At 42.8% G+C, this 21,225-nt stretch overlaps 1 protein-coding gene across 1 annotated transcript in view; it reads right to left on the minus strand.

The window, feature by feature from the left end:
- Nucleotides 1–2,554: 2,554 nt before the first annotated feature.
- PPP1R14C (protein phosphatase 1 regulatory inhibitor subunit 14C) overlaps nucleotides 2,555–21,225 on the minus strand; it is an 81,562-nt gene continuing 62,891 nt past the window's right edge. Inside the window, exons 3-4 of the mRNA XM_004598358.4 lie at nucleotides 20,189–20,221; nucleotides 2,555–3,129 (exon numbers count right to left, since the gene is read on the minus strand). Of these exons, the coding sequence (XP_004598415.2) occupies nucleotides 3,055–3,129; nucleotides 20,189–20,221 (108 nt within the window). The 3' untranslated portion in view covers nucleotides 2,555–3,054. The remainder of the gene's footprint in view (nucleotides 3,130–20,188; nucleotides 20,222–21,225) is intronic.

Here is a 21,225-nt window from a genome sequence, read left to right on the forward strand (position 1 = left end):
CACACTAGTGCATCAGGCAGTACAGAACAGTCCAGTTGCCTGGTGGCTTTCATTCTGGAGAACTTGAAAAAAAAAAAAAAAACCCAGCTCTGATTCCAGGAGGTTTTGGTTTAATTGGTCAGGACTGACTGAGGTCCAGGCCTTGCTTAGTTTTCCTTAAGATTTATTTATTTTTATTGGAAAGTCAGACATACAGAGCAGGAGAAGAGACAGAGAAAGATCTTCCATCTGCTGATTCACTCCCTAAGTGGCTGCCAACAGCCAGAGCTGAGCTGATGCAAAGCCAAGAACCTGGAGCTTCCTCTGGGTCTCCCACTTGAGAGCACCGTCCCAAGGCCTTGGGCCATCCTTGACTGCTTTTCCAGGGAGCTAGATGGGAGGTAGGATTGCCGGATTAGAACCAGCACCCACTTGAGATTCTAGCACATCCAAGGTGAGGACTTTGACCACTAGGCTACTGCCCTGGGCCCTCCTTGCTTATTTTCAAAGTTCCCTCACTTTAAATGTACAGTCAGTTCTAAAAATCATCTCCCTTGCTGGGAAGTGTTGTGTTTTCTTAAAGAATCTGTTGCATATTTATTCTATTGGTAAACACATTCTGAACTTCTTGAAGCCCAGGATCAAGTAAGTTCCCAGTCACAACCTCTAGGATGCTGGAGTCCAACAGAAGAGACAGGGCAGATGGTGGCTATACCATGGACTCATGGATGCGTGATGGGCTGCACGCTGCAACCACAGGTGGAAGCTCAGGACAGGTCCAAGCTTGCTCCCTGGATACAGTCTCCTGACAGAGACTGTTGTCGTTAACTTAGGAGGAGGAAATACACAGAATGTTCCAGAAATGCCAAGGAATTCAGTGGGACTGGACATTAGCATAAGACCAACAGGTGAGGCAGCTGGAATTTGAACAGGGGTTACACTATTATGGTCATTGGGTAGAGGACATACCAGAGAGTGACAAGACTGGACATGAAGAAGTCGGTACTTCCAAGCTGCCAACAATGAAGTTTAACCAGGGACAGTTTTGTTAGGTGTTAGCAGTAGACACACCTGGTGGGTTGGGGGCCTCTTGGGGAAGGACCAGGAGTCATGGAAGAGGTCCAACTTCTGGGTCTGGGGTCACTCAGGGGGATTAGTGAAGCCAGGCCCAGAGCAAGGGATGCAGCAGAACGGGGCTGTGAACATGGGGCAGTAGCAGGGCTCAGAAGTTCATTCTTGCTTTGTCAGAAGACTGTAACTTAGGCTGGTCACACCAAATGGAAATCCTAACACTTCTGTAGTTTTCTGGTCACGCACTTTAATAACAATGGGAAGCTCTGATGCATTTTATGGGATGTTATTAGATGGGAAAAGGAAGTGATAATGTACAGAAAGGGGCACAGTATGATGTGTGCTGGAAGGGAAGCAAAGCAGGGCTTAGCCTGAGAATGTGGCCCAGAGGCTCTGTGCTGTCTGCCTCATCTGAAGATGCCCTGGAGCCTGCCAGGATGAGGTACCTGAAATGACCTGAAATAAAAATCCAGGTCTGGGTGCCGCATGCCCTCGTCGGTGAAGAACTGACAACACCCATGTGTGAGGCACATGTGTAAACTGATCTGTAAGCAGCTCCATTTATTTGAGTAAGTAGCTTGTAAATAAATCATTGGTAAACATTACAAAATTAAATACATTTTCAAAAGCTTGCCAGTATACGGAAAATTCACAAACATAGTTCTTGTAAAAAATAAAATATGTTCAGAGCACCCTTGATAGAAATTGCCTGACCTCTGTCTTCTGACAGGGGCTGCCTAGGGACGACTCCCAGCCCGTAGGGATTCCTGGGGGAGAAAGGAGGGGCCTCCTGCAGGAACCCTTTCTTCACTGCCATTTGACGCCATGCATATACAGTGTGAATTAAACTCTGAGCTGGGCTCAGAACACAGGGACGGGGGTGCAGAGTTCCAGGCCAGGACACCTCCATAGCTCCATAGCTGCCACTGAGAGCAGCTGGAAAAGCAAGCTCCATGTTTCCATACCAGGTAACACTGCTGTGTCATTCACTCGTCACCTTGACCCTTGTCATCTTGACCCCTGTCTAGCGCTGTTCTCATTGTAGTCCGGTGCCAGCCAGGCACTGAAGGGACCAGATTATGTCGATGGAGGAACACGTTCCCTTTGCTAACCTCCTTTCCACCTGCTTTGATGGAGACAGAATGACAGCCAGTGTTTCGCTAAAAGCAGAGAATTAACTGCTGCCCTATGCTGTTCCACTCGAATGGGCATTTCTCTAGAAATCCAGTTAGTTCTTCAAATGAAGGGTTCACAAAACTTGAAAAGATCACAAACGGGGCAAGAAAGCACATGACCTGGCAAAGCATCCCAAACCGTGAAATACTACAAAGTCCATAAATTAAGCCCTTCACCCACTCAACATGGTTGTAGTGTAGCGTGTTAGAATAACGGAGACACCGAATTCTTTCGCTTTGGTGCAGAAAGTGACCGTCAGAGGCCAGCAGCACTCACATGAAGAACTGCCCAGTGGCCTCTTGGAAACCCATGTGCTGTGACCTCCCACTAAGGGAAGACAACAAGTTTATTCCGTCATTGCGAAATAAAGCTCACATCCGCATTTTAACTTACTGGTGTGTAGCTATGTACAAGTATGAGAAATCTGACATGTGAGTCAAACATACAACTTAAGAAAAAGGGGATTACCAAACTAGCGGTAAGAAAAACATCTTCTCTGTGAAGTCCTCAAATCTGAGTTCTTGCAGAAAACACCATCTGGCCCAGCCACATTGGAAGGTCCACCTGCTTTGACAATCCTTGGCTGGGCCACAGGTCAGAGTCATGATATCTTGGCTACTGAAATATTACACTATCCAAAACCTTTAAAAACAACAGCAAAGAAACAGAACGCTCTTGCATAAATGTCTAGAAGATTCCCCCACACACCAAAAACATAAACAAAAACAGCTTGTTCAGAAAGACAACTATTCTTTAACAAAAGTCTTCATGGAGTCTACATCCCAGGACCCTGTCTTTGTCTCCAGAGAACTCCGCTCGGCTCCGGAATCATATGCTCTTCTTCTGTGGGGGACTCAGTTTCCTCATGCCTCTTATTCGAGACAGCAGCTCTTTAATAAATTCCTAAAACAGAGCAGACAAAGTTAAAATGAGAGATCACGCTATTAACATGTGTGCTTAAAAATCTGTGTAAAGTAATTGATGCCAATGGTGTAGGAGTTTCACTGGCCAATCTGGTTGGATGTTTTCACCAGAAACTGTTTCAACATGCAAAGCCTGCTGTCGTCTCCAGGAGCTTGGAGTCACTGGTGCGGATGACACCAAAGGTCTCCACACTTCTTAAATGCACACCGCAGGTGCAGCAAGGACACGTTTCATGTTCAAATTCAATACCTACACACATGGGCAAACACACACACACCCCCTGAAATTAAGATTTTTTTAATTTTCTGGATTTTCTCTGATCTCTTCTGACTCTTACCCTACTTATTAACCATCATTGGAGGAGACGCATTATAATGATTTCATGACCTGTGAATGACCAGAACCCAAAGACTGAAAGTGATCTAGAATGGTTTCCACCGAACAACAGGAATCTGTCCTTGTTGCTTCGTGTTTGAAAATGCTTTGCTACCAAATAAGTCACCTCTTTTGATTTGATATTTGTCAAAGACGAGGCTGACAGCTGGCCTGGTTTCCTGATCAGTGAGTGGCAACAGTGGAGGAGAGATTTGTGCCCAGCAGGGACCACCTGAGAGCAAATCCAGTGTGGAATCACCGCGTCTGTCATGGCGATCTGCAAAGCCACCCTTAGCCCATCTCTCTGTCCCAATCCCTGCTCTCCGTGAGAGCTGTCAGACCAACGCAGCCCTATGCAACTATGCTGCTTTAAAACACAGCTGCTTTAAAATACCATATTTTCATGATAAATTTTAAGTACGCTTTTTTGCTGTAATAGAAATCTATGTGCTTTTATTGTCTAGAAAAGTCGGAAAAATACAAACCAGCAGTAGTGTATTCTTCAGAATTAACTACTATTAACATTTTATTCTATAGACATTGTTTTTACTTAATTAAGGCCATACTGTAAAAACATATTCTTTCTTCCCCCACATAGTTTTATGCCAGAAGCTTTTTCCCACAACATTAAACAGCCTTCCTAAATATGAATACGGATGGTTGCAGGTTTTCTTGTATTATATGGGTGCTGCACATTCTGCTTACCTTCCCATCCCTGGATCTCTGGGTTCCTGCCTGGCTTTCCATTACTATACACAATGACGCTGTACACAACCAGCCACAGGTTGCATTAGTCACTTTACCAAGCTGGCCCACAAGTAGATCAAAGGACACACACATTTTAATCATCACCACTTTCAAATTCAGACAGAATGAAACACAAGTAAAATAGAAGCCAGACCTTATTTTAATGTTCTGAACACTATCTAACTCATCTAAAGAACCTCCTTGGGTGCAAACAGTATTATATGTCCCCACCTATATTCAATGTTCACCTAAAAAAAGTTAAATGTATTTCATTGTGTCTCCTTTGCTATGTGGTATGATTAGCATTCTGAACACCAGGACAGTTTACATTAAAAAGCAAACTTCCTTAAAAATGAATGTGAATGGTTTTCAGTTTTACTTTCATGATCAGTTATCCAACTGATGACTGCATGGCATTTCAGCATTTGGGTGTGAATTTTCTCCCCTTTCTCTAGAAGCAGAAGCGACCATCACAAACTCTGAAATTTATTTTATTAACTCTATCGATTTTTCCGCACTATTTTAATGACATTTTCTACAAAGTAAAGGTTAAAATCACATAAAAGATAATGTGTCCTAAACTACAGGGCACATTATATCCTAAGCTATAACTAACTTAATCATTTAAATCAAATGAATGCTTTTTAATGATCATGAAATTTTAGTATATGCATCAATCTCTTCCAGAAGCAGGTATTTGTGCATCAGTTAAGACAGTGCTCGACGATCCTTGAGGGCCAGCGTGTTGGCTCAATAAGCTAATCTTCCATCTTGCAGTGCCAGTATCCCAGATGAGTACCAGTTCTAGACCTGGCTGTTTCACTTCTGTCTCAGCTCCTTGCTTGTGGTCTAGGAAAGCAGCAGAGAAAGCCCAAGTCCTCGGGACTGTGCACCCATGTGAGAGACCTGGAAGAAGCTCCTGGTTCCTGGTTTAAGATGAGCTCAGCTCTGGCTGCAGTGAACCTGCAAATGGGAGATTCTCTCTCTGTCTTTCAAATAAATCTGCATTTCAAATAATAAATAAATATCTTTTAAAAAGATGGTATTTGAGACATCCACATCCCATATAATAATGCTTGAGTTTAAGTTGTAATTTAAAATGTATGCCCCCAATGTGGACTAATGTCCTTAACGTGGGAGCGAGTTAATGGTCCTGATTGGGCTACTATAGAAGTGAGGTCGGTCTCTCTCATTTTGGACGATTTTGTGTGCTCACTTGCCCCTGTGTGATGTAAGGACACAACATGGAGACCCTCACCAGATTCAGGCACAGTGCTTGTGGGCTTTGTAGCCTCCACCATCAGAAGCAGTACATTTCCATTCTTTACAGGAGACCCAATCTGAGTCTCAGGTAATGTCCTGTTACAGCAGCACCAAAAAGGCAAGGGCCATCAGAACAAATTGAAATCAAGAACACACAGCTTTGACTGCACTTAAAAAGTAAGTGTGGCTCATCTCCCTACAACTGCCACCCACCTCCCCCAGCCATGCGCCAGAGTTGGACAGCGAAGGCAGAGGAGGAGTGTGTTACATGACCTTCAGGAGCTATCACAGGCCCTGCAAACTCTTATCCTTCATGCATGTCAGCTGGCCGGGTCAGCAGCAGAGGCTGCACCCTGCTGAGAACACCACACGAACCACCATCTGTCCCACCCGGTTGAGGGCCCAGTCCCTTCAGCCTCCTCCTTACCACAGCCCCTCTTTGGCCTTCCTCCGCAGTCTATGCAGAGCTGGGGAATCAATCAGCCACAGCAGGGTCATGTCACGTGTCTTCTTCCCAAGACAGCGGTTGCATACGATGAGCCTATTTGTCCTTCATTCCCCCAGGGGTATTTCCCATGGAACAAACACACACCACAGCAGCATCAACAAACACAACCACATCCCACATCTTACTCTTTCTCCCCCTGACTCTGGAGCCTTTGACAACGGCTGGTATCACATTGTAGATGAATTCTTTATCAACTATCCTCCTTTCAAATAATTGAGAATTATCCTTAATAAACACCATTCTAAATGACCATGAGACCTTACTCCAATCCTCAGTTCTGGGCACTACGGAATTCACCTTCATCCTCATGAATTCATCAGGGGACCACTCCTTCCCACATGTGCACATTTCTGTCTTGCCTGACTCGCTGCCAGGCTCATGTAGACCCTGCATGTCTATCAGCTCACACTGGGTAACTTCTCTGGAACAGACTCTGACAAGTTCATGGACTGCCTCACTTAACCAAGGACACGTATCTTGCAAAACAGGATCCAGAGGACTTGGAGGCTCATCTGACATCACATCTTAGGTTACGATGAAGGTTTAAGGAGTCTGGAACTACCACCCTGGGGTGGAGGATTCCTTTCTCTGCACCAAGCTAGGATGAGAAGGCTTTTTTCTTTCTCTAATTAGGTGACCTAGTTAGGTGACTTTTAGCCTAACTGTAAACTAAATCAAAATAACTTAAAATGAATGACCAAACTATATATCATCAGATGAATAGATAAAGTAATTTGGCATATAAATACAATGGAATACTATTTAGCTGTTAAAAAAAAGAATGAATCCCTGTCATTTACAGCAAAATGGATGAACTGGAAGTTATAATGTTGAGGGAAATAAGCTAAATTTAGAAATATAAATATCATATGCTTTCTCTTAATATGTGGAAGCTAAAACATAAAAAATGAAACAAACAAAAATTCAGTTTGAACAGTTTGAGGGCTGGGAGGATTTTGAGTTTAAAAACTAGGGGAAACTAGGTGTGACTCACTGTGACAAAGAATAGTACCAGATACAAGTGGGGGAAATGGGGTGAGGAAAAATGTGAGAATTCTGTATTACTATATCACGATCTTTAGCTTACAAATTAAAATTTCTTCTGAAACAAACATGAAAGAAGAACATGATAAGTACAGCAATATTTTTAGTTTTTAAGTATGTGAGAAAGGATAACAGATGATGCAAAGGATTATGTTCTACAAGGAGATTCTAGAAATTATTCCCTGAGTGTGACCTTCTCCTTTAGCTCTGTCCATACTCTCTTCCCAAGGACAGACAGTAGCCGGCAGTAGGTCCCATACACAGGGAAACTTGGTACTCAGCAGAAATGTATGCCAGCTTAGTGGGGTAAGGAAGGACTGACTACCCACTGAATGGTCCTAGGACAATATGGCAAAAACTAAAATCACACCCCTACTTCCTCCCATACACTAAATTTTATTGAAGGAAGTCAGAATAACTTGGTCTGAAAAATAAAAACCTTTAAAACAAAATATAAAAAATCTATATTTAAGACACTGAAGTACTAAAATGATTATATTTCTAAAAAAGATTTATTTGAAAATCAGGGTTACAGAGAGAGATCTTCTTCTATCCACTGGTTCACTTGCTAAATGGCCAGAGCCGCCAGGGCTGCTGCAGGAGCCCAGAACCCATGTGGATTTCTGACAAGGATGACAGGGGTCACACAGCTGGGATACCATCTGCTGTTTTCCCAGGGTCAGAAGTCGAGCAGCCAGGACTTAAACTGGTACATCTACTAAGGTGTCGCCATTGAAGGCAGTGACTGAACCTGCTGTACCAGCCCTGTGCAAGATTTCTTAACAAGACTGGTTTAAAAGAACAATTAAAAAAAAAAGGCACTCATAAATCTGACCTCCAAATTTTAAACTTCTGGGTATAAGAGACAGCATGAGTAAAAACAAGCTCCAGGGTTTGGGGAAATAAATTTACAACTCATAAAAAGATCAGAAGCTGGCCATCCAGAATAAATTCTTGAAATGAACTATGGAAATGCAACAAGGTGGAGCAATCCACGGGGGGTGGGTGGGGTGTGAGGGTTTGGGGAGGGGCGGGGGGAATCCCAGTGCATAAAAAAATGTGTCACATAATACAATGAAATTAATAAAAAAAAATATGAAATTGTGCCATAAACTTCTAAAATTGTAATGTACTGAAATGACAAGAATTAGGGATATTTCATTTTTTGCTTTGTCAATGTGGTATATTACTAGGCACTATAAAGTTTCCTCTAAATTTTCAGTGAAAACCATATTATTATTATTAAAAAAAAAAAGAAAAGCAACAAGAAAAAGACTAACAACACAAAAGAAAAGTGAATAATGACTTACAAATGGAAACTCCCAGAGAATGAAACATGAGCCGCCATACTTATGGCAGGTAGGGAAGAGTACTCAGCCTCATTAAGACAGGAAAATGTGATGAGCATCAGCAAACCGAAAAAATCCCAACAGTTCTGAATATGCAGGAGTACTGAGGTTAAAGGGAATTCTCATTATGCAAGTGGTGTAAATTCTGAAGAACAGCAGTTGGCATGCAGGGTAAGCGGCTGCTTGCTACAACACATCACACACTAGAGTGCTTGTTCCAATTCCAGCTTCTGGTGCAGCTTTCTGCTGCTGTGCCTAGGACAACAGCAGATGACAACTCGAGTGATGTGGCTCCTACACCCACAGAGAAGACCTGGATGGAGTTTCTGATGCTCAGCTTCCATAGGGTCCAATCCTGGCTGTTACAGCCACCTGAAGAGTAAACCAGCAGATGGAAGATGTCTCTCTCTCCTTTCTGTCTCTCCTTCTGTCTGATATTAATAAATAACACATTAAAAATACTTTAAAATTAAAAACCTGATTTCTTACTATATTCCTCTTGTACACAAGTTCAAGAAAGATCATTTAATTGCACCGTTATTCATAAAAATGAAAAACTGAACAGTCTTTGTAGCAACAGAACAGATAAATACTTTACTATGATATAGAGGGATGCTACAGTTACAAAGATGAATAAACAGACGCCACCTGTATCAACAAGCATAAATTTCTGACACTAACGTTGGGCAAAGTAATCAAGCCAGAAAGGAAAGCTGGTGAAGTATTACCAGCGCAGTTAGAAAGTATACAGAGTGGGTGACGTGCTACAGGGCTGCTTGGTCAGCTTCGGCTTCTGAGGGATCTTAACAGACAAGAGGGGTCCAGCCACAGTTTGCAAAAATGGTATGAGTGGATCAACTATATGAGGAAAAGGCACAGAGAAGGGGCATTAGAATCTTTGCATGTCAGCTAAGTGAGGAAAAAGCTGTAGCCGGTATTTCAAGGAACTCCAAAGGTTCCAGGAGGGTGGCACGCAGGGAAGCAGCCATATGTGGTCAGGGAGGAAGAGCACTGTTTGGGGAAGGGTGGAGCCTGGAACATGTTTCTCTCTCTCTCTCTCTCTCTCTCTCACACACACACACACACACACACACACACACACACTCTCTCTCACAAGATAAAAAACAAAAAGTCATGGAATGAAAAGCAACATTTATAGGGCTCTGAGAAAAAAATGACATTACAGCATATGCAGCACCTGATCTGCAAGGTGTTTTGAAGAAAGAGACAAAGAAGGAAAAGGAAAGGAAAAGGGGGAGAGAAGGAGAGTGGGAAGAAACGAGAGAGGGAAAGAGAGAGGGAAGGGGAAGCAGGGAGAAAGGCAGGTGTGGTTTCAGGGGGTCCGGTAGCAGTGGTGAAGACAAAAGGTCCTTTGTCGCTCTGCCTCAGGCTGTGCACGGCTACAGCCACCTCCACCGCATGCCCGCTCCAGCCCATGCCAGAGGCAGCAGATGGACACGCATTCCGTTATTATCTCCCCAGCTGGGTGTCCAGTAACTTTCCCCAGTCATTCGGGGTAATTAATGTGTCACACTCATGGATGATAACGTGCTGCTTAAAGCAAGAGGGGCCCATTGACAATCGGGAAAAAGGCACCTCAGAACCATTGCATATCATGGCATCATACAAAATCAAACCACACTTCAGTCAAGCTTTCAGGCATTCTGAACCATTTTAATGATAAATAACAAATACATGCTGTACAGTAGCCCTTCAATTAGACCTATTTCCTGATAACAGGACTTTTAAAAGAAACACTTAAAACTACTGCTAGGCAAATGGCTTCACCAGCCACAGTAATTGTGCAAGTCAGGGAAGTTCCCAGTAGAGTTGTTAATGTTCAGGTTGCTTTTCCAAACACTACCATGCATCCTTGCGCCAAGCGGAGGATGGGAGCAGAGAGAAGCAGCAGGTGAAGGCTGGCATCCAAGCAGGTTACACAACTCTCCCACACCTTTTCCCTCCCTAGCACCAGGTGTGGGCTCAAATTTGCATATTCATAGAACATACTTGCATATTCACAGATGCCATCTGCCCCTGTCCTAGGTCTCATTGTCAACTTAGAGCTGATTGGTCATCTTGGGTGACAGACATCAAGTAGCTGTCTGACAGATCTTCCATAAAGCCTGGCTTGCATACAGGTGGGAACCAGGTCAGATGTCAAACGGATGGAGTTTGGTTTAGTGAGGACTGCACTGATACCCAAAACAACTGTGCCAAAGGGTAAATTCATTGGCTGAAAAGCTAGTGAGCATTTCAAGTTCATATTCACCAGTTTGGTGCTCCAGGTCACCCATGATGCCAGACAGACACAGCCTCTGAATCATAGTCAGGTGGCATCGATGAATAGCTCTGTGGGTGTCTGCAGCCCAGCTACCCTGGGATTTGCTCTCCAACCTCAAGGACCAAGCCCCGTCCATTATCATCACTGTCTATCACTGGGTGAGGAGCTAGTGTTGACCTTTAGAAAGGCTCCCTTGCCAATGGGCTACCCGAACTGAAACCACTGTCATGATCTGCAGAAGCTAATGACCTGCTCAGGATTTGTGGCCATCGTTCACTTCAATGACTTCTGTTGAATAATATCCTGCTTAAATGCAAGGAGGTGGGAGTTTTTCCTTCTTTAACTCAGAACTGCTGACACCATGTTGTCCACTTACTTTCTTGACCATCTACCTTTTTCAGGTTCTTTCGGGAGTAGATGCAGCACATGTGACTGAGCCTCAGTATAAACTCTGGATACCACCCTGGCCACTGCTTGGCACTTGCCGCTACACCCCGTTGTTGAACACGTTAGGGCCGAGCATTTCATGAAAGGACACAGCCCAGGCTCCATGTCTGGACCTGTCCGGGACCCCACACCAGGCATCTCTGCCTGTAGTTAACTTTGAAACGCAGCCTCTCAGTGAAATGAACCATGACTGTGGGTGTTACTGATTTCAGTGGCTTCTGGGTCCTTCTAAGAAATTTATCAAACAAGAGGGTGGTCTCAGGGACCCCAAACTTGCAACTTGTGAGAAATAAAGGCAGTCTTGTGGTTTCCTAACTTGGCAAAGGCCAGGAAATCAATGTAGATTTGCGTGCCAGAATAGCAAGTTTCAGGCAAGCTTCCATACCATTTTCTCCATAAGGACAATCTTAATCAGCTTTACAAACATGGCAGAATAGAGCTCTTGCATACTTAGAAGAGTTCAGGAAGAATCAGTGTGGATAGAACAGAGGATCTAGACTCAAGCAAAGATCCCTATGCAAGCTCCAGCCCATACCTGCTCTTTTACCTCAGGCAAAAGAAGTGTCTGGAGGATGAATAATTCTTCTGAAAGCACCAGCACCTGACATTCTGGGATTGATGTAGGATCCAGAGAGGAAGTGGAAGCAGCCTGACCCGGGGCCTTGGCACTGTGACCATGGGACAAGCACTCAGTGGAGGGAGGTGCTGCCTCCTCAGAAGGGAGCAGAGCTGGAAGTCCCCACCCCTCACCTGTCAGTCAGAATGTCTGCTCTCCCATAATGCATCCAGGACCTACATGCAGAGGACATAGAAGGACCGGAAGTTGGGAGGGTGGTGCATTTTCACCTGCTCCTTGTAACAGGCCCCTGGGCCTGTTTTCTCTTTATAAATCTTGCTTCTTCTGGTGCACATCGCATCCCTATCTGCAGACCTTTCATATTTCAGGTACCGCTTTGGTTTCCCTTTGCTCCCCAGCTCTCTGGGAATTCTCTGGCCCACTCAGTAGGGTTCTTTGTGGATAGCAGCTGACTCATGCATGTAAATGTACATTCCCTTACTGTCAAATAAACTGCTCTTGTTCACAAATAATACCAATCTCCATTTAGTGTTTCTTTGCAGAGACAAGTGATGTTTTGGCCAGTAGATGAAGTTACATGTTGTTGACTTATAAACCCCAATCCTTCAATACTTATGTGCTCATTCACACCATCATATCATAATTAGGCTTTTACAGCCAATGACTACAACCACCTGAATGTAGTTATTATATTCTGGTCTTTTCTTGGATACTTCCAATTCTCCCTTGAGTCAGAAAAATTGTTCTAAAAGTGACAGCTTTCAAGAGGTACCTTTTCAAATCAGTCATCTCACATGCGTGCTCACATTCCCAGCGTATGATTGTTGTCTTTTAAAAAGGGAGCCCCATGAGAAGCCGGATGAAAAGGGTCTGGCCCAAGAAAGGAGTTCCCCTGCCTGGGAACCCTCACACCCACTGAACTGAGTTGGGTGGCTGCCTCCTCTAGCAGGTGCAGATTCCATGAACCCACAGTGTTAAGCAATAGGTGTTGAGCTTGCCAAACTTCTGAATAAGCTGACAGCTTCCCATTTCTCTCCTTTTGTTCCTTATTTTGAGATTCTTTCAGCACTTAAATCTCAACCAAAGTGAAGAATGGCCTAAAAAAAGGCTGTTTTAATAAGTGTCATAGAACTTCACTGCTATGGATTTGTAAGCTTAGTTATAAGCACACACAGATGTTCACTAAGCATTGCTAAGCAAATGAATCAAGAGAATGTGGTAAAATACCACGCTGTGTCTCTTCCAGTCATGCAGTTTTCTATTGTCTCTCTATATAATAAGCTCAACGAAGAAAGGCTGTGAGGCAGCCCATGTATATACATAAAATAATAAATGATTTTTAAAGGAAGGTTAAAATGTGTATGTGAGGCAGGGATAATTAGCCTAGCAGCCTATGTCCCATACAGCCTGAGTTTGACACCTGCCTCTACTCCTAACTCCAGATTTTTGCTAATGCAGACCCCATCGGGCAGGGGATATGACTGAGTAACTGGGTCCCTTCCATCCGTGTGGAAGACCTGGACCGCATTCCCAGCTCCCTGCTGCTGCATTCCTGCTGCTCTGGCCCCAGCAGGCCCCAGTTAGCCCCAGTTAGCCCCAGCTACCACGGGCATCTGGGCAGTGAACCAATGGATAGGAAATCATTTTCTACAGCTCTTTGTGTCTCTTTTTATCATTCTGCTTCTCAAATAAATGCATTTTGAAAAATTTAATGCTAAATGGATATGATTTGAATAGGGTAAACTTAACATGATCATCATCAAAGCCCACCAGACAAGTGATATAATCACCTCCTAACTGTCAATAAAAGAAAAAAAAAAAGCATAACAGATTCAAGTCTCAGAAAACATAAGTCAATTTCTATGAAAAGACTTTGGTCAGATCTCTCTCTCCCTCTCTCTCTCTCTGCCCATTGCATGGCCATGACAATTCTATAACCTGGTGGACTACTGGGACCTGAAAATGTCTCTCACCACGTACTCTCAGTCATCCTAGATGAAGCCTGATGCATGCTAACATGCAGGCTTTGACTGTGGAAAGGATAGGGCATAGCACGACTTTTGGTTCAGAAAATAAAATAAACATACATAAAGAAGCATAGACACATTTTGCTAGAACGGATTCCTTAAACCCTAGTCACTGGATGGACGACTCCGTTAACAGATGGTAAGCCAGATGCTCTCACGCTCACATTCAGTGAAATTCCTCTCCAGAGGTGCTGCTCTGTGAGCCCAAGATTTGAAAGCCACACAAAGAACAGAGGAAGGTGCTCCTCCCAGGCCTGGCAGGCATGCCCTAAAACCTCATCTGTGATTTTTACCACCTCCACTAAGCTATTATTACTGACTTCCTTTAAATCCAAGAAATAGCCAAAAATAAAATCCCTCTTTTATTCTTAAATTAAGTAGAACCATCATTTTGCTAGGGTTAAGTCAGTTCTATTTTAATAATTTCAACTACATTAGGGGGCCAGCAAGCGGCATAACAGGCCCCTCTACCTGCAGCACTGGCAGTCCACATGGGTGTCGTTCACCCTGCCTTCTCCGCTTCCTTCCAGCTCCCTGCTAGTGACTTGGGAAAGCAGTTGAGGATGGCTCAACTGCTTAGAACCCTACACCAATGCCAGAGACCTGGAGCGCTCCTGGCTTTGAATCAACTCAGTTCTGGCCATGGTGGTCATTTCAGCAGTGAATCGCCAGACGTCTTTCCTTCTCTCTATAAATCTGCCCTTCAAATAAAAATAAATATCAAAAGATTATTTTATTTTTTAAATGAATTTTATTTTGAGATTTATATATTTTTATTGGAAAGTCAGGTTTACAGACAGAAGGAGAAACAGAGAGAAACAGCTTATATCTGCTGATTTACTCCCCAAGTGGCTGCAAAGGCTGAAAATGAGCCAATCCATATCCAGAAGCCAGGCACTTCTTCCAGGTCTCCCACACAGTTACAGGGACCCAAAGCTTTGGGCCGTCCATGACTGCTTTCCCAGGACACAAGCAGGAAGTCGAATGGGAATAGAGCAGCCAGTACATGAATGGGTGCCCATATGGGATCCCAGCAAATGCCAGGTGAGGATTTCAGCCACTAGGCTATTGTGCTGGGCCTAAAAGATTAATTTCATCCTACATAAGAAATGATGTTTACTCCAAGAGAAAACATTTAAAAATCATGCTTACCAATCAATTACTAGCACATTAGTGTGATCATCACAATAATCTATATTTGAAGTGTTCAATTTCAAAAAAACGTGCATATTAAGGGTCCAAATATTGAACATAAATCAAGAGAACAAGTTCTTCCCTATGGCCAGTGACCCATACAGGTTGAAACCATGGACCCAAAACCAAGTGGCAGAAGATGACACACCAAAAACAAATGGTAGATTCTTTAAAGTCTACTCTTCCAGTTTAGTAATTCAAGACTACCATTGTTGCATTTGGGCACTCTGTGTCTCTAATACATGACAGAAAAGCATTATTTTTCACAATCAGATTTAATTATCATATCAAGGTTCTGTGTTATCTGCTTTCCTCTATACCCTACCTCTCCACTTATGAACTTTATGACCTTAGGCAAATTACAGAACCCTGCTAGCCTCAAATTCTAGGCATTACCAATGAAGAATGATACCGACAGTGTCAGTTGCATAGCTTTGTTGTGAATAGTAAATAAGACTTCTATTTCCACTTAGGTATTTGAGCAGCCTGAAAGTTCTACTCCAACCCAACAATGAGTTTAAAAAAAAAAAGGTTGAATAAACTAAAAATCAATTATTCTTTTTAGCTCTATGGGAGAAGAGAGATCGTAGGAAGAACCAATGCTCCCAATATGGAGAGATCAGCAGAAGAACAGAAAGAATGAAGACTTAACAGAGTAGAAACCCTCGGGTGGCGATCTCAATGGGAATCAGAGACAAATGGGGGGAAATCCAAACCACAATTGGCAAATTGCCAGTCTCAGGGGAGACAAGTCTTGGAGGCTAAAACTCCGAGGGTACCAGGTCACTGGAGCAGCCCCCACACTCCTGTGAGGTTGACTTGCCGGAGTTCCACCAGTTCCTCAAAGCAACTATGACAAACACAAACAAACAAACAAAAAAACCACTTTGCACTTTCAGCAGAAGAGGAAAAATCGTTTTTAAAATGTTCTGAAGCTATCTGTTCTTAATTAGGTCTGCTTTTAGGAGAAAGCGTCCAACCATAGCCTCAGCTGTTGGGCTTTTGTGAACCTAACTAACCTGGGGAAGGGAAATGCCCAACTCCAACTTGCCCAGCCATCTGTCCTACTTAAGGTGAAGGGGAAGGATGGGACTGAGGAAGTTCAAATCCCAGGGTGCAGGCACGTTGAAAGGCTGAGGCCAAATCACAGGCCAAGGGATCATTCCCCTGCCAACCCCCACCCCAATATGACAAAGGCCTAAGTACAGCAGGTGCTTTCACCCAGTTCATCACATTCTGGCAAGCATAAGAGATAAAAACAAAGTTTGAAAAGACAACAAGATCCTCACAGCCAGACTCAGATATTGTAGAGAAGCTGGAATCATCGTGTCAGGAACTAAAGACAATTAAAATCAATATGCTAATGGTGATAAGAGATGAAGTTACCAGGATCAAAAGCAAACAGGCAATGGAAGACAACAGATGGAAATTCTAAAAAAAAAACAACAAAAGAATCCTGGAAATGAAAAACACTGTAACAGAAACAAATAGAATTTGTGATGAAGCGATTAGGACCCTAGATAGATAGAGCTGAGGAAAGAATCTCTAAGAATGAGGCCATCCAAATAGGAAGAAATGGAGATATTTCATAATCATGATTAAAAGGACAGTGTTATCAAGATGTCAGATTACCCCAACTTCATTTACAGGGTCAGTTCAAACCCTGTCAAAATCACAGCAAGATATCAACAAACTGGCCTGACACACGTAGTTGTAGCGGGTGCAAGGGAGCACAGCCTAGCCTCCCTACCTGGCACTTTCACACTGCTAGCTGCTTAAATGTGGCTGCTGCCATCTTCAGTTGGGTGACTAGGGTGCCAGTGGTGCCAGGTGAAGCCCCCTGGCCACCTCTTGACATGCTTTGGGAACATGTGGGTGTGGACAAATAAGGGGTCCGGTGGATGGCACAGGTGGGGGCATGTACAAACCGGAGAGTTCATGTCCAGGTGAGGAAGGACTTCCGAGGGACTTCCATGGACGTTGCCACTGGTCCAGCAGGTAAGCAAGCGTGCTAAGATTGGGTTGTTTAAAGCAGGGAACAAGAGGACCTTTATGGGTCAGACTGAAGCACCGGTTCACCTGGGTGGCCTGAACTGGGGAAGCTGGCTTCTACCATCACCAAATACAATTCACAGGCACATACTGAGGTTGGGGTGGGAGCCTATCTGGCAGAGCTGGATAAAGGTGCCCACCAGGGAGAGTCGGAATAGGGAACAGATTATGTGTGGCTCAGCCATGATACTAAGCAACACGTGAGTGGATCAGGACTGGAGGCAGAACTTGTGGGGGCATGTGGGTGCTCACTCCTGTGGGACAACAATCTCCATCGGCACGTGCAAGAGCTTTGGCTAGGAACAGGCCTGGTTGGGGAGCCAAAGGGATGCCGCAGCTGGGTTGGGGTTCCAACTGGTTAGCACAAGAGTCAGAATGGGGGCAATGGTCTAGGCTGGACATGGCTGCAATCTCCCTCAGCATGGGTGTGGACTGGGTCTGGGGAGTGCCAGACTGGGCTAGACTCCAGCACCCACTGGTACATATGAATGAGAGCCATCATCAGTTCAGAACACACTGTGCTATTGGTGAAACCCACAAACTGATCTACCAAATAGAATAGACAGTCCAGAAACAGACCCGTGTAAGTACGGCCAACTGACTGGACGAAACAGTAAAGGCAACAAGCGGTGCTATGAAGACAGTCTTTTCAAAAAGTGATGCTTTAGCAACCGGACATTCACACATTGCAAAGATAAATAAATCTAGCCACAGATTTTATACTCTTCACACATAACACATAGACCTAAATGGAAAATGCAAATTTAGAAAACTTCTAAAAGATAACACAGGAAAAAAGGCTGGTATAGCCTGCTGTTTGATGATGAGTTTTATTTTTTAAAATTTCTGATAAAGATCTGTTTATTTTATTGGAAAGACACATTTACAGAAAGAAGGAGAGACAGAGGCAGAGAGAGGTCCTCCTGGAATATGAACCGGCATCCATATGAGAGACTAGCACTTGAAGGTGCAGGATTAGTCAGTTGAGCCATTGCACCAGCCCCAAGTGATGAGTTTTAGATACAACATCCAGAGGCACAAACCATGAAAAAAAATCAATAAGCTTTACTTTATTAAAATAATTATTTTACCCTGTGAAAGACACTGTCAATGAAAATTAAAACAACAAAGAGGTACTACTACTACACACCTTTTAGCACAGCCAAAATCCAGCACACTGTTAAGACAAAATTAAAAAAGCAGCTGTTGGAAGATCTCCATGTCTCCTTCTCATAAGCGTGAGCAGAAATCTCAAAACCATAGCTACCCAATGGCCCAGGGAATAAGTGCCCTGGTTGACTGTATAAGAAATATTCAGAAAATTCATGGAAGGGGCTAACCCTCTGCCTCGGGCACTCATCAGAATGCATGTGCTTGAGTCCTGGCTCCACTTCTGATTCCAGGTTCCTGTTAATGTGCAACCTTGAGAGGCAGTAGGTGAGGGCAGGCCTACAACATCCATGTGGGAGACCTGGGTTGAGCTCTGGGCTCTTGGTTTTGGTCCGACCCAGCCTCAAGCATTGTAGGCATTTGGGGAGTGAAACAGCAGACAGGAGCTCTCTCTCTGTTTCAAGCAGATAAAATAAATATTTTTAGAACTTCATTGAAATGTCTATTATGAAAAAAAACTACAGATGGAAGTAAAGAATGTTCTGCCTAAATATTCTTATCTTCTTGAAGTATCCTTTATAGGGGCCCAGTAGGAAAATCTGGGAGAGGGGCTGGCAATGATGTGTTTGAGTATACAGAAAATATGTTACATGAGTGACATAGACATTAGGGAGTTCAAGAAAAATAGTGATAGATACTTGTCAAGATAAAAGACAATGCAATGGCAACTCCAGGTAAAAACAAAGGACTACACAAGAGAAGCCATGGATATATCTCATTATTGGTTCAGCAGGGAAGATTATTTGTTTGCATCATAACATTTTAAACCTTAACCACTGTTAACAAATATTGTCAAATAACTTTATTGAGTGGTTGGATGGGAAGGAAAGGAATTATGTGAAAGCTGAAAGAGCCAATATCTTACCCATAAGTCCATAAATAGAAAAAAAAGTTAGTAAATATTTATTTAAGAATACAAGAGAAAATGTCAGAAAAGCCAGAAATGTTGTACAAAATAAATACACAAAAGTTAGAAATACATAAGTCTATTTTATGCCTTTCAAAAGTTTAAGTGTGTTATATCAATGTAAAGAAAACTTTAATACTAAAATAAAAAATTTTTAATCGCTGTTTAAAAATCATAAGACCAGAGGTTATAAAAACAAAACACAAATAGATAACCAACCTCAAAGCCAGTGATCTAACCCTTCTCAGCCACTGAAACTTGACACGCGCATAAAAGCAGGCTTTCTTCTCCCTTTGTAACTCACCACTTCAAAACTTAGACATCTATCCATCAGTGCTTTGATGTAACAAATAGATTACAAAACATCTGATGATCTTACAACTTCTCTGATTTATCACAGGAACAAACAGAAGATAACTTCCTGTGCTAATATTTGCATAACTGATCAAAACCTTAATCTCTCCACTTCTCAGCTTTTGGCAGATGAAGTCTACATAAACTGCTTTGGTCTAATCAGGTTAATAGCCAGCATTTCTTATACTAATATTAAATATCCGAACTACATTTTTTCTTCCAATAAAGTGAGAGACAGAATTGGCTTCACCCTTAAAAAAAAAAACAAATTTAAAGATGAACAGAATATATAGAATATATGGGAGTACTTCAAAAAGTTTAGAGAAATATAGAATTAGAAGATAAATTTATTTTAGTACAAATATATTTGAATTCCATGCATATTTTTCATAATATACATTTCCCACAAACTATTTGAAGCCTATTGATTTAATCCAGTTCTATATCTAAAATATTTTTACTAAAATATTTCTAATGTTCTCACATTTTCCTTGGAAGTTTGGATTTTATCTAAAACAAGCCACACACACTCCATTAGTTTAAAGTTTTCCTGAAATAGACATATTTAAAGTCATGAATAATGAAGTTGGTACTATTCAAACACATGCACTCAAGGATAGTAATCTCTAATGAGTAGATATCTAATCAAACTGTTTACTGTGGTTTATTTTTACAGGTAGACAAACTGATTCCATAAAACCCAATTCAAACACAGCATTAAGGAAAAGTAATTTGTTTACCTCTGTTGGTTTGTAGCAGTCCACGAGAGCTTCCTAGAATTAAACACACAGAAGGTCAGTTTTATTTCTTTACAATTCAGGTTCATTTTAAAAGTCAAACTGAAAATCTTTTGTCTTTGTGGTATTCCTCTTCCAGCAGTAAATCAAGATTTCTTATTGACCTTCTAGAATCACACTTCATGTCAGCTGGTCATCTGAAGACCAAACACAGCCTTCAATATGCAGGAACGCTTTGTTCTCCAGAGTAATACATACACACACACACATACCAGCAAGAATATTTTTCCATCAGAAAGTATTTCTCTTTTATGCTACCACAATGCTCAAGGCAAACTATAACCCTTGCCAGGGTTACCAATACCTCACTGAGGGAGAGAGAGCTTACTTCAGGGAAGAGTGATGCATTAAAGGCTCTGTGCAGCCATAGTCTGCAGGAAGCTGGGGACTGACTCAGTGGGTGCTGACCCAGCATAGCCTCCAGCAGCGAATGAGTCCCACAGCCCCTCCATGTAGGCCAGAGGGACCCAAACAGTTTCAAACCTACCACCTGCTCAGTGACTTTCACCCTCTTTATGCATACACACGGCATGCACTCTCCTTTCCTTTAGGATTGCCAACTTGGTTAATACTAAACTGCCTGTACTTGGAGTTGAGACAGGCTGGTGAGTGTGGCAATCACAGCGCTCACAGAGAAAGGGGTTTGACTGTGAGTTAGCCACAGACCAGCTTGGGACACAGCCTTCACGGGATTCAGTGTTCTCAGCTGGGAACCCAGAAGGTAAGCTGAGGCCTGCTGGAAAGCCCTTCCCACACTCTCAGTTTTAAGGGGGAAAAATGAATATATTCTATATTTTACATGCGATTGGTAAATGCTTTACCTTTGTCAACTTTAACGTTTATGACCATACTGTCATTTTCTCCCATCGAAATCTACAACAATAATCGTTAAAATGAAGGCTGCTCACCACCAGACACTAGTAATTATTAACATGTGAAACATATTAATAATTAAAAAGGGTCCTTTGATTGCCTTGGTG

Source organism: Ochotona princeps, chromosome 1 (genome assembly GCF_030435755.1).
Source record: "Ochotona princeps isolate mOchPri1 chromosome 1, mOchPri1.hap1, whole genome shotgun sequence".
Taxonomy (NCBI): Eukaryota; Metazoa; Chordata; class Mammalia; order Lagomorpha; family Ochotonidae; genus Ochotona; species Ochotona princeps.